This window comes from Candida orthopsilosis (genome assembly GCF_000315875.1).
Source record: "Candida orthopsilosis Co 90-125, chromosome 2 draft sequence".
Lineage (NCBI taxonomy): Eukaryota > Fungi > Ascomycota > Pichiomycetes > Serinales > Debaryomycetaceae > Lodderomyces > Lodderomyces orthopsilosis.
In genome coordinates this window covers 226,653-245,321 of record NC_018295.1, presented here as the reverse complement: position 1 = coordinate 245,321, position 18,669 = coordinate 226,653, and the positions used below count along the sequence as shown (strand labels likewise).

Genomic DNA, 18,669 nt, shown 5'->3' with positions numbered 1-18,669 from the left:
TGTTTGCAAAAAGTGGTGTTCGGTACAGCGGCTATATATTTAGACACCATAGATGACTCCCTCCATCATTACTCCATGTTTTGAATGAATTATATACTTCCCTCGTACGACCAACTCCCCACATTTAATGCCGAAACTAGACCCCTCAGTTTGTCTTTGCCTCTTTTTACTTGAATAGGTTGCAAAACTTGTCATTCTCCTTACGGTGTCATCGTCTACACTCATAACCATATATTATTTGCACAATTACTCATCCATTGCTTATTGAAATTGTTAGTTTGTGTTATATCAATTACAAATATTGAAATTTGATTTATTGTCTCTGATAAGATATTTTCCGCCCAGTCAATACGCAAATTAACCGTAGACAATAGTGATCCTGATACGTGTGAGATAACAGCAATAGATATTTCCCATTTGTCCCTAAGCTTAAATACAAGCTGAGAAATATGTTATATTTCTTTTTGTATTTAATTATTGCAATTTTTCTTTTACTTTCGTTATCTTTTTACAAAATTAATTTAATCAACGCCTCTTATTATTTTATCAAAGGCTTTTAAACCAATTCATTGGGATTTTTTTTCTTCGATTTCGGTTAGATCCATCACAAAAGATAACAATCATCACATCACTACTGATCAATTGATAAACTAACAACTCCCAAATCATCAAATACCGGTATAAATAAAGAAATATCCTCCCTCCCAACGACAGTTATTATTTTTTTTTTTTCAAGTTCTCCTCATCAGTGACTAATTATATTTTCGCAACTATAAAATTCAATCATTGATCTTTAGGGGATATACATCAAAAAACTTTAAATCAACCCAAATTTGCATAACATTTACCAAACGCCCCTTGCACATATATATATATATATATATTCAAAAGCTATAGTTATCCGTGATGACTGACTTTACAAGAACCATTAAACGAATTTTCCGTAAATGGACAACTAAAGATGGAATAATTGGTGATTACGACTATAAATACTTGTTTACCCCAGAAATACCCTTTGTTTCTAAAGAAGCTAAAGTACAACCCTTTTTTGGGTTGAATTCAGATATGCCACTTTTGTTGGGGGCTATATTGGGATTACAACATGCATTGGCAATGATGGCTGGTTTGGTTGTTCCTCCTGTTTTGATTAGTGTGTCGGCAAATTTACCAACTGAGACACAAGAGTACTTGGTCAGTACTTGTTTGATTGTTTCTGGTATTTTGTCGATAATTCAAATTACTCGTTTTCATATCTATGGTACTCCATATCATATAGGTACAGGGTTATTGTCGGTGGTTGGTCCTTCATTCGCTACGATTACAGTCACTTCGAGTGCATTCCCTATGATGTATGCTAATGGTACTTGTCCTGTTGCAGCTGATGGTACTAAATTACCTTGTCCTGATGGATACGGTATGATTTTAGCTACTGGTATTGTTTGTGCCTTGTTGGAAATATTGTTGTCATTTTTACCAGCCAAGATTCTTCAAAAGGTTTTCCCCCCATTAGTTACTGGACCAGTTGTTATGTTGATTGGTATTCATTTGGTTGAAACTGGTTTGGAAGATTGGGTAGGTGGATCAAGTTGTGTTGATGATACTTGTACAATGGGCAAATTCTCCAAACCTTGGGGTTCAGCAAACTTTGTTGGGCTAGGATTTCTAGTTTATGTGTCAATTATTTTGGCAGAGAAATTTGGATCACCAATAATGAAGAGTTGTGCTGTTATCTTGGGATTACTTATTGGATGTATTGTTGCTGCTGCTTGTGGATATTTTGATTCCAGTCAAATCGACGCCGCTAAAGCAGCAAGTTTTATTTGGGTCAAAACTTTCAAATTGAAAGTATACGGACCAATTGTGTTGCCATTCTTGGCAGTCTACTTGGTGTTGATGATGGAAGCAATTGGTGATATAACGGCAACATCAGATGTATCTCGTTTAGAAGTTGAAGGTGAAGTTTATGAATCAAGAATTCAAGGTGGCTTATTGGCAGATGGATGCAATGGTATATTAGCAGGTCTAATGACAGTTACTCCCATGTCAGTTTTTGCTCAAAACAATGGTGTTATTGCTATTACTAAATGCGCTAACAGAGCCGTTGGCTACTGGTGCGTGTTCTTTTTATTGGTTATGGGAATCTTTAGTAAATTTGCTGGTGCCATTATATCCATTCCAAAGCCAGTATTTGGTGGTATGACTTCATTTTTGTTTTGTTCAGTAGCTGTGTCTGGTGTTAAGATTATTTCTGGAACCGAATTTACCAGAAGAGATAGATTTATCTTGACTGCAGCATTGGTACCTGGATTGGGGTCAACCTTGGTTTCAGATTGGTTTAGTCATGTTTTTACTTATTCCGGTGACAACCAATCATTAACTGGTTTCTTTGACGCTATTGTATTAGTGATGGAGACTGGATTTGCCATTACTGGATTCATCGGAGTCATATTGAACTTAGTCTTACCACAAGTTCATGATGATGTTGAAGAAATTAACGAATTGATTTTGGAAACTGTTGGTTCTGCAGATGAACATGCTAGAGAAGAGTATGCTAGAAAAGAAGGAATTTCACTTGAACAATTAAAAAGTCAGTTATCTAATCCACATGCTCAAAATGTCACTAGCCTAAGGTCTTCTGATGGAATCCCTGATTTGCCATATCCAAATCAAAAATAGATTCTTCTTTTTGTACTATAGTTTTAATAAGTTTAGTTTTATTCGTGATTAATTGCCATGCTACTGATGTAAGGTATGAGCAAAAAGTCCTCTTTACACATGCCATATGGGTGATTCTGTCGTCTAAATGCAATTTCTCGTAAAGTGCCTGTATAATCCTGTTTAACCGAGGGTAAAAAAAAAGAAAGAAGAAAATTGCAACCGATTTCTCTCTTTCTCTTGCATAATCAAAGTATAGTGATGTAAGCGCATTTTAATACCCGAAACACACAAGAAAAAAAATATTAAAAGAACCCCAAAATTCAACAAAATAATATCAACTTTGGCAATCTCTTCTAAGCGCCAGAAAGAAGAAAGCCCTGGTAAACATATATACCAACTCGTAACTAAGCACTATTCACAAATAACAACCCCTAATTAAATTCAGAATGAGTTTATTGGCAATTTCAGCAATGTCACCCCCACACAAACCAAAAACCACCAAAACACTTCCCTTGCACTTACTTCTCCAATTAAATCATCTTTTGCAGAAATCAATATTCAATAGGAAATTTTATCAAGAAATAAATGATAAAGTATTGAGTAAAACATCAACTGTTGATCAAAATTTGTATTTCATTTGTTATTTCTCATTATTAGTCTCATCAATCCTTAATAACAAGTATCAAATTCGTGATTTTTTACGTAGTCAACATTATAAATTATTACAATTAATTAAAGGGGGGGCTAACAGGTTAAACATAAATACTTCAAATATCAAAGCTTTTAATCAACCAAAACCACAACCAACTCCAGAATCACAACAAAAGCCATCCAAATTAGCCTATCATTTGAAAAAAATCAATCTGTATTTAGCCGATGTCAGAATTTTTAATAGATTAACTGATTCAATCAAATACATGCCATGGTTAATCGACGAATACCATTCATGGCGCAACCCTCAAGCTGCCACACCCAAATTTGATCGATTTATCAACATGATTCAAGCATTAAACTGTATCGTGTTGGAATTATTTGAAAATGCTGGTTGGTTAACTGAACATGATTGGGTGGGAACTGGTGATAATAATTATTGGTGTATTGAAACTTATATTTGGTGTTGTCGTGTTTGGGGTGCTTATTTGTTGATTGAAATCGTGGAAATGTTGAGAAGAACTCCCTTCAGTAAATGGAGTAATAAACAATGGCAAATTTCCTTGTTCAAGAATGCCGTTCAATTACCCTTGGTGTTGCATTGGTGTTTGAGAGATGGATGTTTGACTCCATTTTGGGTGGGACTTTGTGGGTCCGGTGCGTCGTGGTGGAATTTCAAAGATATGTGGCTGTCGATTGATTTATCATAGAAAACTTCATAGACTAGATTACTTTTACAGAGTTGATTATTTATTTTTTATAATATACAAAGCTAAAGCTAATTCTCCTTTGCATCATTTAGTCAAATGCTGCTTGACGATCAGCTTTGGCGGCTTTTCTCTCCATTTCATCCCAATCTTCACCACTTTCTTCACTCTCTGCATCACTTCCACTTCCACTACCTGAAAAATCACTTTCTTCATCACTTCCATACTCTTCACTTTCTTCACTTTCATCCTCTGGATCTTCATCACTGGCTTCAAATTCACTCTCTTGTTCTTCATCTTCACTTTCATCCGATTCTCCAGTACCGGTCAAGAAAGACCACCCACCATCTAAAAAGAATTGGTAAGGGTCAGCTTGAACAGTCTTCATAATTTGGGCCCAATTCAAATTCATTTGACCTTCACTAATTGGGATATCAACATCAGTCAACCAATTTTTCACATCTTCTAGTAATTCCATTGGAATAGTGTTTATATGAACAACCGGTTTAGCAAAATCTCTAAACACAAATACTAAATCAAAATTTTTCAATCCAAATTGAACTCTTTCCAAATGGGCAATTTCGACTTCTTCTAAAGCCACAACCAAGTATGGTGGATCGATTAATTGAACAAGACAATCTCTCGTTGGAATACACAATACTGAGGATCTGAATGGAACACCTTGAAAACCTAATTCTCTAAATGGTATGTCCAAGTCAACAAGTCCATTAGAACTATCAGCAATTAATTCAGCAAATTGTTTGAATTCTCTATCCAATAATGCTTTTCTTCTTCTTTCTTCTTGTTCTTGTTGCAATTCATCTTCATCGCCATATCTATATTTTCTCTTTCTACCACCGGTTTCATCAAACGCCATATCACTAGCTTCACGATAAAATTGAACATCAAAAGTTTTCCTCTTTCCAATCATGATCGGATTTTTCAAATGACAATGTATAAGAACAATCAATTCATCTTTACATGGTTGGAAAAATAAGTTTTTGATGTTGGAAAATAATATATCAATCTTTTGATCCATTTTGAAACTTGATTGATAACGTAAACCATTTTCATGGATTTGTAAAACACCGCCAATCTTCTTTGTATCCGGTGTAGGTCTTACAAACACATTTTCCAATTTCTTCATTCTTGAACCTTTTAATTCAACAAGATTTGCTTGAGCAACAACATCAGCCATTTGTTTCTTTTCTTGTTCTCTCTTGACTGAATCTTTCTTCAAATCTTGAATTGCTTTAAAAACATCAACCATACGATCACGATCTTTAGATCTGATGGTGATAGATCTTAAAAATGTATTGTCGGGTGAGTCTTCATATGGTAATTCTGCTCTTCTAGTTACATTACCACCAGCTCCTGGGGAGTTAAAATTCAATCTAAGATAGGTGTAGTCACCTTCTTCATTTTGGGAACCACTCTTGTAAGCATTAATGTGGAATGGAACTGGTCTTCCAGAAATTGGCAATATGATAGTTTGATTTTTATAGTCAATGTGAATCTTCAAATCTGCCACGCTGTTTGGAATTTGGGATTCACGTACATACGATTCATATTTTTTGAAGATTGGCTTGTAATCGGAGGCATCAGTGGCATCAGCTTTGGAGAACCTAGCCAAACCTTCCTCTGTTCTCTTTTCATGTAATTTCATTTGTGTTTCTTGTCTAATCTTTTCAGCATTTTTATCATCTTCATTGACATTTTGATGCCTGGTTTTATGTGAACCATCAAGGTTTTCAACAGGTTTCCTCTCTGGTTTAACCTTCTTTTCATCATCCTCATCATTGAAATAGAATGATACCTCCAGCTGTGCTTTTGGGTAGTTTGTCAACAAGATTGGTTTATCAACACTGATTTTATATGTATCAGTCAAAAGAATGGAATAAGTCTTGTTCTTGTTTGGTAAGTTTTGGAATCCAATGGTTAAGGAAACTATTTGTCCATCAGTCAATACTCTCTCAGATTTAGCGTTCAAGATAAACGTGGAATCTCTAAATTCAATACCAATCAACCAACCACAATTTTTAGTGAATTTGTCTGCCAAATCAGGTCTTTCCTTTGCGATGTATTCCAAAGTATCTTGATATACCTTGCTTGCCTTGACACCACTCTTTAATAACTCGCTAGCAATGTATTGTTGCAACTTCAACAAAAATCCGTAATTACCCTCCATTTCCTTTGATGGATCAATTAAAAAAGTTCTTCCAACATTGGCACAGTACGATTTATATCTTAACCCAATTGACGACAAGATAACACCGTCACCAACCAACACTTTTTCATTAGAAATTGCACTTGGTTTCAAGTCAAAATCATTACCACTTTGAATAATTGGTGAATAACACCACTCTAAAAACTCTGGATCGAAACCTTTGATTGGTTGTAGTAAACTTTTTCCCAATTTAGACTTCAAGTACCATTTATTATTGTCAATTTTGTCCTCGATTTGATCAGTTAATTGCGAGTTTGTGACCCTCTTATCCTCATCAACAATGGCAGTCATAGCATTTACAAATGTGTCCATCATAGCTACACTAGCATTCGAAGCAATTTTGGTGTTTTCAAACTCTTCTGAATCCTTAATTTCCATTGCTTTAGATAAAGTTAACGCCAAATCGACAACTTTGAACCCCGAATCCTTGCTTGCCTCAGTCCACTCTTCGACAAATTTACCTTCATACTTGTCTTTCAAAATAGTGCCATATTCATCACTGACTTTCTTCATATCAGCAATCAAATCGACAAACAATTGTTTATTTCTCTCCGGATCTTTAGTTCTGGTCCATAGTTCAACAGTATCTGGTTTATTAGTCAAACCCCTCAAGTATTTGGCCTTTCCTTCTGAGGTGATGAAAATGCATCTAGTGGGCGACACGTAAATTGCTGTATGAACAAATTCGTAACCTAATAACCAATTTTGTAAAACGGTAGATTTCTTGTATGTGTTGTCATCACTACGTGCACCAACAATGACCAACCCCTGTGGGATTGACTCATCCTCTAGTGTTTTTTGCAAGATTGCCAATCTTTTGTAGAACAAGTTGGCGTCAATATGAACGTCTGACATCGCGTAAGTTTAATGTGGTTGCTGTCTCTCAGCTGTGATAATACTGTACTAACAACTAAATTGAATAAAATCTGTAGTCTGATTAATCAAACGTTGAACTGATTTTGATACTTTTCACAGTGATTCTAGCAATAATGATGATGAATGTTTCTTCAGTTGGCAAAATTCACCTTGCATTAGAAAACTTTTGTTCATGAAAACTTTCGCATTCAATGGCGTAACATATGAGTTTATGACATTGATTGGATGTCGCAAATACAATTTAATACGCGTAGCTTCAATGTCGCAAATGAGACTCGCGTTTCTTTGCAAAATGCGACACTAACAAAAGACGCGTTTTGTTTTCATTAAATATAAACAACAAACCACAGAGCAAATCACTTCATCTCTTCTTAGAGCTCTATTCGAAACCCCACCCCCCAAGACGCATCGACAGGCCAGTGATGTTTAGACAGGTCAAGAGAAAGACAGCTGGTAGAAGAAATTTTGAAGACAAACAATCCTCAACCACAGCTGAGTATACCCTACCGAAATTATATTCATCAAGGTTATCCTTTTATGATTTACCACCAAATCAAGAGATCACATTAGAAGAGTTTGAAAAATGGGCTATTGATAGGTTGAAAATTCTTATTGAGATTGAATCATGTGTTGCTAGATCATCTTCACAAAAGGATGTTGAACTTACTTTAAAACCGCTTTTGCTAAAGTATATGCCTTTGAGTTCCAATGGAGATGAAAAAACAATTATACAAGAACGCATGAAGGATTATTACAGTCATTTTATTCTCCGCTTGGTTTTTTGTCGTACTGAAGAATTGAGGAAGAAATTTATCAAAAATGAGACCATCTTGTTTAGAATTAGATACAATTCAATGCAACCTAAAGAGCAACAGGAGTTTATTGAATTGAACCTGTACAAGTTGTCATGGTCATACATCTCGAGAGAAGAGAAACTGGAACTAATTGATAAGTTTTTCGCTGCCAGTTGTTCAATGTTGAAGCAACATTATGCATCAGATGGTGAGACAAGTTTGTCGAATGATCAGGTAAAGCAGTTGATGATTAACAAAGAAAACTTTATAAAGTTGCCATTCGAAAAACTTAGTCAATTGGTATCAACAAGATCAGTTTATTTGCAAGCAGGGCATGCCTATTTACCAACAAGTTTACAACTGAATTTATTAGTGGCTGAATTTCAAGAGAATTTAAATGATGTTTTAATTAAAACTTTCCAAGCTATTCCAAGACTAGAAGAAGATGATAGACTCTTACCCTTACTCAACCATTTGTCACGTAACTTTTCCAATTTTCAATACGAGACTGATTTCAATAGTGAACTTGCATCTGATATCAATGCATTATCCATCACATCAAAACAGATTATGGCACATTACCCACTTTGTGCCACTCATTTACAACGTAATTTAATGGCTACATCACATTTAAAGTATTTAGGACGTCAACAATTGGGTGTTTTCTTGAAAGGTATTGGATTGAATGTTGACGAAGCAATCAAATTTTGGACTCAACAATTTACCAAAAATGGAAACATGACTCAAGAAACATTCAATAAAAACTACAAATATAACATTCGACACCAATATGGTCTTGAAGGTGCTAGAATCAACTATAGACCATGGGATTGTGCCACTATTTTAAGTAAACCCAAACCTGGTCCCAAGGAATATCATGGATGTCCATACCGTGATTATTCTGAACCACAATTACGAACCAGTCTTGAAGAGATGGGAATTAAGAATCAACAAGATATGAACTCGATAATGGATAATGTCAATAATCATGATTATACTATTGCATGTACTAAAGTATTTGAATTGACTCATCAAAAGGAAATTATGAATGCTGCTAAAGGTCAAGGCCATTCAACACCTCAATTAGAACATATCAATCATCCTAATTTGTATTTTGATAGGAGTAGACAATTGGAGAGGTCTGAATTGAAAAAGGATGATGCAAAGGAAGATTGAAGAGGAGCTAGAAGAAGAAACTGAATTAAATTAAATTAAATCATCTAAAAATTCTATAATGTGTAAGAATTAAACTCGAATGAATTGTACAACTCTGCTAAAGCCGATTGTTCAAAGTTTTCATTAGACAAATCATGGTCTTTTTCCTTTTGGACATTTTCCAACGATTTATCATAAAGTAATCGCAACTGTTTCACTCTTTGTGCCCAGTTGGTGACATATTTCCCTGACAAATCACTTGCATGCCATACATTGGCAAATTCACTAGCCAAGATGGCAATACTTCGAACTAAATATGGTAATTGATCTTCACTTACAAGTTTGAAATGACAAGTTGCGAAAACTGCCGGTACTCCGGCTCGCCTAAACGTTTTTACTTTGAAGAATTTGCGTCCATTTTGAGGAGCGAATAGTAACGAGGTTGATTTTTTAGTTTGGATTGTTTGTGGCGATATAACAATATTCAAAAAATTGAATTGACTTTTGATTAAATTGAAGTTGAAATCTTGACTGCCTGATTCATCAAAAAATATATTGACATAGTTATTCCCAATATGTCTTTTCTTCGTATCGATAATCTTTTGATTTTCAATCGTGCTTGATATTAATCCATTGCCTATAGGAGTTGTTGGGTCTTCACGATGCATCATTGTTGTGATGTGGAATATCACTTGGGTCAATTTGCTACTCCAACATCTGGCATACTCTCCATCTAAATCACTTTCTGTATCTAATCCACCAGTATATATATCCTTGTTTTTTTTCAATTTGACAAGGTCACCAATCTTATCCAAAAATTTTAGATAGTTCAAAGACCCAACTTTGTTCAAAAACACTTCATTTTCAGTAGATTGTCCTTCGCCCACATACACAATACCAATCTTGTGGAATTCGACACTGGGAATACGATCCAATACTGCCAATCCTCGTGAAATGATTGTATCTTCCAACACGGGTATTGGCTTCAACTTGGAATCAAACAATTGTAACAAATAGTAATTAGGATCAATCACCTCGGGTGATTTCTTCAGTGCTTCTGTTTCATGATCCAATTGCACAATCAATTTACTGACACCAGTTGGTTTCCTAATTAAGATTTCTGTATCGCCCAGGTGAACTTCAGTTTCAATGCTCACTACTGAACATCCAACCATCCATCGGTTTAATACAGTACGATCGTCATCACTGTTTTGCCTGTTTTTTGTAGAATTTACCACTTTTAAAGGTAAGTCACTAAAGGTGAATTTCCTGACAAAGTCCAAAAACCCGATTGTATGGTCGCCTAATTGTTCCGATTCACTCAATTCATCTGATGCGATTAATTGCTTAATCAAGAACGATGAAATTTTCTTTCGTTCACTCATTTCAATCTTAAGGAACCAACTTGATATGACATTGTACGATAGGATTAAAATGTATTGCAGCATAAATGATGAAACACCTTTGGTCTTTGTCGATGGTGTCACTTCTACTTCTGCATCAACTCCGTGTTGTTGTACATTTGGTACTACAAGGTGATCAGGATTTCTCAACTCAATGTCTCTGGCATACTGAATATACTTGAATGCAATTCCAAAAACACGTTTGAATTCTTCCATGGTGAAATCAGAAACCAAGACCGGTAAATGAACCAATGAACTTAGGAACTCCAAAGTATGTGTACTTGCATTAGCACTAGTGATTCTCGTTTGCAATTTAGTCAAAATTAAAGTCAAATATTTCTTAATCGATAATGGGATTTCATAACAACATATAGTGAGGATATTTATACATGGAATTGCCGTTTTTTCCCATGATCCTAATCCAAATATCAAACTCGAGGTAATTTGATCTTCATCAGTCTTCAGAAACGAATCGTGATACCCAATAAGTGAAGAAAATGTTCTTACTAAAGCGACTTGTAAATCCGCCTTAGTAAGATCACCAGATTTAGGAAAAACTAACTCTTGAGGTAATTTCAAAATCAATTGATTACATACAATGGTTTTAAATTCAAGTATCTCTTCTTCGCAATGTCTGAACAATTGCATATTGGACAATTGAGAACAAAAATGCGCCCACACATAAGAATAAACTTCCCATTCGACAAAGTTCCCCATAATGTGTAAAACCACATTGAACCATTTCTTAACATCAATGAAATAAATATCCAGATTATGCTCATTCACGCTCGGGGAAAGGATTTGCAAGTTCTCCTTAGGTTTGTTGAGATATTCATTAGGGATAAAGTCAACAGTTTCGGGATAAGTCCACAACTGTCCAGCAGCTGGTGTAACATTATCCCTTTTAAAAGCAGATGCCAAACCAACCATATCTTGTGGGTTGGTCATATATATATAATTCTCTGCAGTGACTCTGAGCCTGATGAGACATTTAGCAATAGTTAACAACACTTCCCCATTCTGAGTTGCATTGGCAATTGATATCAAAACATTATAACAGTCTTCTTTTCTAGACCCAGAGGAGATGGTAAACGCAGTACAGATGGCCCTAGTCACGTTGACTAAAAATATGGCAGATGCCTTGGGCGTGGAACGAGTTGGCTTGGAGCTCATGTATCCTCTTGACATGATGATCTCATTTCGTGGAGCTTGTTTCTTTTCAAATAAAGGTTTCAACAACGAAGTAAATTCAAAAAATATATCTGATGATGATTCAGCAAGTAACGTCGCCAAAATATCGCCACATAGGTATTGAAGTAAATTCTCGTCGGTTTCCTCGCTTGATTCTTTGAATATATCAAGAAAGATGTCATAGTTGTAATTTTTCGATTCAAATACTAGCAATGACATTTTGAATGCGGCATAAATTACTTCCAAGCATTTTTGTCTCACAGTTACACTATGATTGGCATAGTAGAAATGGTTCAACAATCGTAATGAAGCCTCATGCCATAGTGGATTCAATAGCAAACAACTTTTTTCTTCTTGGAAACCTTGCAATACAAATAAAGCGACATCTTCAGATATGTATGAACTTTCTTTCACGAAAAGCTCCAACATTTTATCCTTGGGGATAGTTAATTCATGAGATTGATAGAGGCCCTTTATTGAATCACATATGTTTTCCATTAAATATTTATCTTCATCGCCATTCACTGTGACCGCTTCGAGTACATTAAACAACGAGCATCCATCATAATACCAAATTTGAAAAGGAAATATATCATTGAATAACCCAGTAGAGTCCGTTTCGAAATACTGTTTATAAAACAGACCCATGAACGCAGTGGCTAATATTTGCAAAATCTTTCTGTTTACCGAGGGGATCTTCAAATGCAAAGCATCCACAATTGAACGAAGATATAAAAACAGTGGAAATTCAAGCTTGCTCTTTTCTAATCGGAGCCTAACTCTTAGTAGTTCTATCAAGTCCAAGGATCCAAGACAAATGGAGATGGCTGGTGTGAAATGAGTCTCATGTGAAAGTTGTTTAAGCGAAGGATCTGAGATTTGACCACACAAAGTAGAGCAAATGAATAATGATGTAGTCTCATCACACATGTTTTCAACTGATTCTAAAGCTCGTTTCTTTAGACTCAGATCTGTTGTCTGCTCATGAGCCATTGCCAAATACTTGATGATTTGAGAAATGTTATCACTTCGTAACTTTCGAAACGAAGTAAGACAGTTAAAAAAGTCAACAATGGCTTGAAGAAGTTGTTCATCCACTGTCTGCACAGAAGTCAATTTTGGCACACTTGCATTGGCAAAATCCTTTAGCGTAGCATGGTTGAATTTCAAGCAGTTGGTTGCAAAATGTAACAATTCAACGCAATTACTGATTTGCACATCACTCTGCTGCTCCTTGATGTTATTTGAAACAGAAACTAGAGTATCAATACCCTTCGTCAACCATCGAATCAAGTTCCTATGGTCATCAAATATGATAAAGTCATGAATGTCATGTCCATCTTTAGACAATATACTCAATGCTCTTAGAATAAGTTTGAACTCAGGATCAAAGTGCGTTCGAGTAAATTGAGTGTACTTGTAAATATCACTGAAATATCTAGTCCTAGCACCAATCGAATTATCATCTTTTTCAATACAAACAATACACAATTTGAAAGCTTGTCGTCTAATATTGCGTGGCTGCTTGAGGTCGCAGAAATGACGTACCAAGTACCATATTTCCTGAATTGAAGAAAGGGAAAACCTTTGAATACTTTCGGTTAGTTGCTCTAGTGCTTCGAGTCGAGCTGGGGGTGATGTGGAGTCCGATAGCAGTTGATTTAAGATTTTTTGCAAGTTTTGGTCTCCTCCGACCACGGTAGGATTGATGGTGACAGGTACATCTTTGGTGATAGATGATGATGGTTTGAAAGATTTAGTTAGCGATTTGAACACACTTCCTATCCCACTAGATGTGCCGAATGTGGGATGATGAGTTGACATAAAAATGCAATTAAGGGTGCAGAGGTACGTCAATTAAGGTTGTCTAAAATTTTTTTTTTTTTTACCAGTGATAAGAAAGATCTTAGATTTTAGATTTTAACCGAGGGGTTGCAGAAAGAAAAGATTCGACTGATCTACAGAATATCTAGTAAAGAATCAAATTGAATTAATAATATTACGGTAGATCTATACTTTCTAATCACATTTAAAGAACAAAACAGCCTTAAATGGGAAACCTATGCCAAAAACGAAGTGAAAATTAAAATCAAACGTTTAAAAAAATTGAAAAATAATTAACCATATAACAAATCCACGATATAACAAAACCCACCACCCCAAGTGACTTTTTGTAAAATTGTTTTTAGCCATCTAGGACGAACTTTAACAAACAAGTTACCACAATTGTATCCTTCACTTTCTATGCCTACTCCCCATTTAATATTTTGTCTAACATTGCATCCACTCCAAAAATTCCACCATTTGGCTCGTTCACAGGGTACAACTCTAAGTAAATTCTTCATTAGAGGCCCCGTGGGGCCGTTGATGTATTTGTGTCCTCCAATGAATGAGTAAGTTTGTCTCTTGTCATCATCGGGGAGTTGTTGATCACCCCAATGTCCTTTGAAAGATAACCAGTTTCCATATTGCCATTCGCGACCAACATGTTTTGGGTTCGAGTTATTAGTTGCTGGGAAGACATGTTTTCCATCATAAGTATATCCAAGATAGTTTTTAGATGGGTTCCATAAAGGACCACGATCAGTGAAATCACTTAGTATATCATAGGGTAAATCATGAGGATGTTGACCAACACTAGGATAATTGGCATGAGTTCCCCTAGCACTGAAAATGACTGGATGTCTTGGATCAAGAGCATATTTTTCTAGGTTATGATAATAAAATGCACCACCACCACCGTGGGCTGACATCCAAACAATAACTGGTTCTCCCTTGTAGAATCTTACCAATGAATGCTCCCAATCTCCTACATGATTTCCATATGGACCCTGACCCATGACAAATGGACCCAAATTGAATGAATAAAAATAGAACCAGTATGCATCGACCCAACCAAACCCTTTATCAACAACAATTAAAATTGCTGGAGCATTTTTAATTTCTCCATTAATTAAACTTGGTTTATTTTTCACCCCAGTAATCCAATCGGGATCTTTATCAAAATCGGAATTAGAAGTTAGAAATAAATCACAAGAATGCTTAAGTTTGGACAACTTGTCTAAATTCATGTCTGCTTCAGTACCAGGATACACTGATCCATTTTCAAAAGTTACATGGAAATTAGTTACATATTCCCCAATATCATAAGGAAGATACCTTTCCTCACTGTACAAATGAACCAAAGGCGCATAGTCTATTACATATTGCGGAATATGGCCTTGTTCCAAGGTCCTTTCTGTTCGTTTTGGCGAACTAACTAAAGGAGGGAAATCTTTATACTTTAAAGGGTTCCGCAAGATATTGTCAATCTTCATCTCCTTGTCTTCATCTTGTATTGCATTAAGTATGTAGCTGTCTCCATCTGACACATCAAAGTAATTCCGACATAGGACTGTAGGTGTAAGAACTAGTAGTGATAATAGTTGGGACAACATAGTAGTGTGCACGTGTGCAAGAAGTGTTGTGAATTGCTTTTTCCAGTAGCGAAAGCGTGAGGACGTATTATAGCTTCTTCTTCTGGCTAAGTGATATAACGATCTAGATAAACTAGAGTCTGTCAAGAACTAGTGATATAAGCTGCTTGGTTGATAAAATAAAATTGTATACAAGAAAAAACGTGGGTTTGTAAAATGATGGCCACTGATGCCTCTGTTGAGTGATTAAGTTTCTCTTGTTGTATTTTTATATCCGATTGCTTGATTGTTCGATTGTCTTACCTTTGCCTTTCCCTTTCTGTTCTTTGTGTCATCTCCGATCGGTCAGTCGAGTCAGTCATTTCGTTTTACTTTTTCTCTGCTGTTGTGTACGACAACAACATCAAGCCAGCACGTGATTATTGTATAATATCAGTTGTTCTCTATCTATACTATATACTACTTCATTCTTTTTCTAGATCTAATGTAGACGTATATGTGCACGGAAAAAGATCTTTTTAAAAGACAAACACTTGATCTCCTAATTTAGATACTGGTTTGGCTTTTTCGTATCCTAATGAAGCAGCAGCTTTTTTCATAGCGCTAATCATTGGTGGTGGTCCACATAATAACAATGTGGTTTCGTCAGATGGTTTTGGCAAGTGTTTTTCAATCAACTCTGGGGTGACAAATCCGGTACTGTGTTCCCAATCGGCTGGTGCTTCGTTCAAGACGTAGTGGATCTTTAATCTATCAGGGTGTTTGGCGGCGTATTCTTCCAATTCTTTTCTCAACAAAATATCATTTTCGGTAACATTGGCATAGATCAAGGAGACTTTGATGTTATCTTCCGGGTTGTTCAAAATGGCAGTGATGATTTGATACATTGGCGCAATACCAGTACCTCCTGCAATCATACCAAATGACTTCTTCATATTTGGAGTATGGGTAAAGAAACCCTTTGGACCTCTAATTTCAACGAAATCACCAACTTTCTTTGATGCAACGTGTTTAGATATATTACCGTTTTCATATGTCTTTATCAACAAATCAAAATGCCCCTTTTGGTCACTTGTGGAAATTGGGGTATATGATCTAACAATTTCTTTACCATCAATAATAGCACCAATTGAAATATGTTGTCCGATTGGTAAATTCAAAGTATCAGTGGGTTTTGGTAATCCAAATCTATAAATTGCTGAGTTATGTGATACTTTTTTAATATCAATCAACGGGAATTTTTGAAATTGATCAGGAATCAATGCTGGTTTACTATTCTTTCTTGATAATTGAAGGAAATAGTATCCAACAAATGAGATGATGATAGTAGCAACAGTAGCAAGTATAAGGAAAGGATTTGGTTCTGATGATGAGTCCGCCATTGTATAAGATGCTGTAAATCTGTAGTTGTATTGAAAAGAAAAAGTACTGAGAAGAATGGAAGATATCGGGTTATATAAGAACCAAAAGAAAAAAAATACCACGCTATAGAAAATTTGTTGGAGATTTTTCTTTTGTTTTTCGTTTGTCTCATGTCGCATATGAAAAATTCATGCAATGGCATTTGAACCCTTGTGAAAATAAAAATAATATTCAGAATCAAGCGATAGAATGAGAGAAAATAGTCAACAGTAGTGTAGAAATGTTGTTTGCTGATCTGATAGGTTCAGATCATGGGGTATTTTAATTTGAGATCTCTATATGATATTTTTATTTAGGATATTTTGACCAGATTTGGTAATCATATGCATCGCTTATATCATAAAGGCGCAATTACGAATATTGTTTATGTTTGAATATCCTCTACTTAAAGCATACATTGTATTAGAGATGAGTTTATTGAATCTCTATCATAAAAAGTACACATTCTACCTAAACTTAGCAGTTAATATCACAATATATGGATCTCTACCACAGCTTTCAGTAACATTTGCATCTATTTTTCATGTCACATGAATTACTCCTAGTTGCAGTCTACGGTGTTTACCTCTCCAAGTTGATATTGTTTCCAAACTTGCCATACAAATGCTTCTTCAATTCCCCCAATTGTTCATCAAAACTATCAATTAGTTCCTCAACATGGTCAATCTTCTTCGATAAGGCTTTATCATCGGCTTCGATTTTAATTAAAGCTTTACTCGTTTTCATAAACACAAAAGCATCGCCAATTTTATATTGTATTGGCTCATCTTCATCTAACAATTCCAATTCAGTAGATAAATCATCAAGATATTCTTTTTCAATTTTTAATTTGTCTAGTATTGCTTGTTGTTGATCCTTTTTGGATATTATGGTTGAGAATTTATTAATCCTTTGTTGGTCTTCCCAACTTACTTCGGTAGCTGTGTTTCTTTGTCCTTCGGGTAGTAATTCCATTGTTGATGGAGGCAATTGATGTGATGGAGTTGATTTCTCGACCAAACTTTCAAATTTTGTTGTAATCTAATGGTAGCGTCAAAACCGAAGACTACGATTGCTTGACAAGTTCAAAACTTTCCATTAAATATAAGCACAGAGATTCAGTACTACAATCAGTTGTTCGTTCCGAAAGTGAATATTAATATTTATACAAACCTATGTAAAACCCCTTAAAAGAACAAAAAAGTAAAGAAAATTGGTGTAAAAGATAGAACAGAATAAATTTATTCCTCAAATTTACTCTTCATCTTCTTCTTCATCATCATCTTCAGCAACAGAGTAGAATTGCAATCTGTATTGGTTTTGTTTAACAGCAACAAATCTAATCCAATCTCTGATTTGGTTCTTTTTCAAATATCTCTTTGTCAAATATTTCAAGTATTTACCACTGAATTTGGTGTTTGAAACAACAACAACCTTGTTACCTTCTGAAGTAACAGAGATTTCATCACCCAAGTTACCAACAATGTTGTCAACTTTGATATGTTCAACAAGGTACTTGACGTAACCTTCTTGGTCAAAAACACCGTTTTCAACTGGAGCTGAGGTGTCAACGACAAATTTTTTGGCAGCTTTGGATTTCTTAGTGGTCTAAAAAAAGGTTAGAAAGGTTAGCCTACCGCACTTGATATACTTTTGAAAATAGATTGTGTAAACACAAGGCATTACAAAAAGTATGACAGCAAAGCTTCCCTCCCATAAACGGGGGTTTGAGGTCAAAAACACTGGAAGAAAAAAAAATACACACAACAAAGGTCATGTCATCTCTTCTTGGGGTAATAGGTTTGTTATAAATACTCCTCTTTCTTTCGGAAATGTGTTCTCATAGAATTGAAATGCCATGAGATTCCTAAGTTGATGCAATATGCCCGGTTTAGTATGGGAGTTCAACTTTTGAGCTGATACTCGACATGAATTGTAAAGATTGTGAAAAACACTGGAATCTAGTGTTGGGATATACATACAATTGGAGCCATTTTTGATTATTGATTAGTTTGGTGTTGAGTTGAAAGACAAGAATGTGAAAGTGATTGTTTTAAAGTTGAAAAATTATCTTTCTCCGTAAAGTGCGGTATGGTTAACGCAAGAAAAAAAGAATAGTGATGCAAGTTTTTAGTAACGAGGTCTATAGCCCTATTTAGAGGTAGCGCCTTATGTTTAATACCAAGAATG

General features: G+C 35.3%; 9 protein-coding genes across 9 annotated transcripts; 3 read left to right on the top strand and 6 right to left on the bottom strand. All coding sequences in view use genetic code 12, as the record gives it.

The window, feature by feature from the left end:
* Positions 1–906: 906 nt before the first annotated feature.
* Positions 907–2,676, top strand: CORT_0B01180 (Xut1 xanthine-uric acid/H+ symporter; the record flags this gene model as incomplete). Its single annotated transcript, XM_003867228.1, has 1 exon — positions 907–2,676. One exon carries the CDS (start codon positions 907–909, stop codon positions 2,674–2,676), a length of 1,770 nt encoding a protein of 589 aa, XP_003867276.1.
* Positions 2,677–3,104: 428 nt separating this feature from the next.
* Positions 3,105–4,019, top strand: CORT_0B01170 (Cso99 protein; the record flags this gene model as incomplete). The annotated part of the gene is made up of 1 exon (XM_003867227.1): positions 3,105–4,019. The coding sequence occupies one exon, from the start codon at positions 3,105–3,107 to the stop codon at positions 4,017–4,019; it is 915 nt and encodes a 304-aa protein (XP_003867275.1).
* Positions 4,020–4,107: 88 nt separating this feature from the next.
* CORT_0B01160 (Cdc68 protein) lies at positions 4,108–7,098 on the bottom strand (the record flags this gene model as incomplete). The annotated part of the gene is made up of 1 exon (XM_003867226.1): positions 4,108–7,098. One exon carries the CDS (start codon positions 7,096–7,098, stop codon positions 4,108–4,110), a length of 2,991 nt encoding a protein of 996 aa, XP_003867274.1.
* A 443-nt stretch (positions 7,099–7,541) lies between these two features.
* On the top strand, positions 7,542–9,089 carry CORT_0B01150 (Pri2 DNA primase; the record flags this gene model as incomplete). The annotated part of the gene is made up of 1 exon (XM_003867225.1): positions 7,542–9,089. The coding sequence occupies one exon, from the start codon at positions 7,542–7,544 to the stop codon at positions 9,087–9,089; it is 1,548 nt and encodes a 515-aa protein (XP_003867273.1).
* Positions 9,090–9,142: 53 nt separating this feature from the next.
* Positions 9,143–13,486, bottom strand: CORT_0B01140 (Tsc2 GTPase-activating protein; the record flags this gene model as incomplete). Its single annotated transcript, XM_003867224.1, has 1 exon — positions 9,143–13,486. One exon carries the CDS (start codon positions 13,484–13,486, stop codon positions 9,143–9,145), a length of 4,344 nt encoding a protein of 1,447 aa, XP_003867272.1.
* A 293-nt stretch (positions 13,487–13,779) lies between these two features.
* CORT_0B01130 (hypothetical protein) lies at positions 13,780–15,099 on the bottom strand (the record flags this gene model as incomplete). The annotated part of the gene is made up of 1 exon (XM_003867223.1): positions 13,780–15,099. One exon carries the CDS (start codon positions 15,097–15,099, stop codon positions 13,780–13,782), a length of 1,320 nt encoding a protein of 439 aa, XP_003867271.1.
* Positions 15,100–15,596: 497 nt separating this feature from the next.
* Positions 15,597–16,619, bottom strand: CORT_0B01120 (Cbr1 cytochrome B5 reductase; the record flags this gene model as incomplete). Its single annotated transcript, XM_003867222.1, has 1 exon — positions 15,597–16,619. The coding sequence occupies one exon, from the start codon at positions 16,617–16,619 to the stop codon at positions 15,597–15,599; it is 1,023 nt and encodes a 340-aa protein (XP_003867270.1).
* A 442-nt stretch (positions 16,620–17,061) lies between these two features.
* CORT_0B01110 (Gim3 protein) lies at positions 17,062–17,454 on the bottom strand (the record flags this gene model as incomplete). The annotated part of the gene is made up of 1 exon (XM_003867221.1): positions 17,062–17,454. The coding sequence occupies one exon, from the start codon at positions 17,452–17,454 to the stop codon at positions 17,062–17,064; it is 393 nt and encodes a 130-aa protein (XP_003867269.1).
* Positions 17,455–17,733: 279 nt separating this feature from the next.
* Positions 17,734–18,473, bottom strand: CORT_0B01100 (Rpl22b protein; the record flags this gene model as incomplete). The annotated part of the gene is made up of 2 exons (XM_003867220.1): positions 17,734–18,087; positions 18,462–18,473. 2 exons carry the CDS (start codon positions 18,471–18,473, stop codon positions 17,734–17,736), a joined length of 366 nt encoding a protein of 121 aa, XP_003867268.1.
* Between the last annotated feature and the right edge of the window lie 196 nt (positions 18,474–18,669).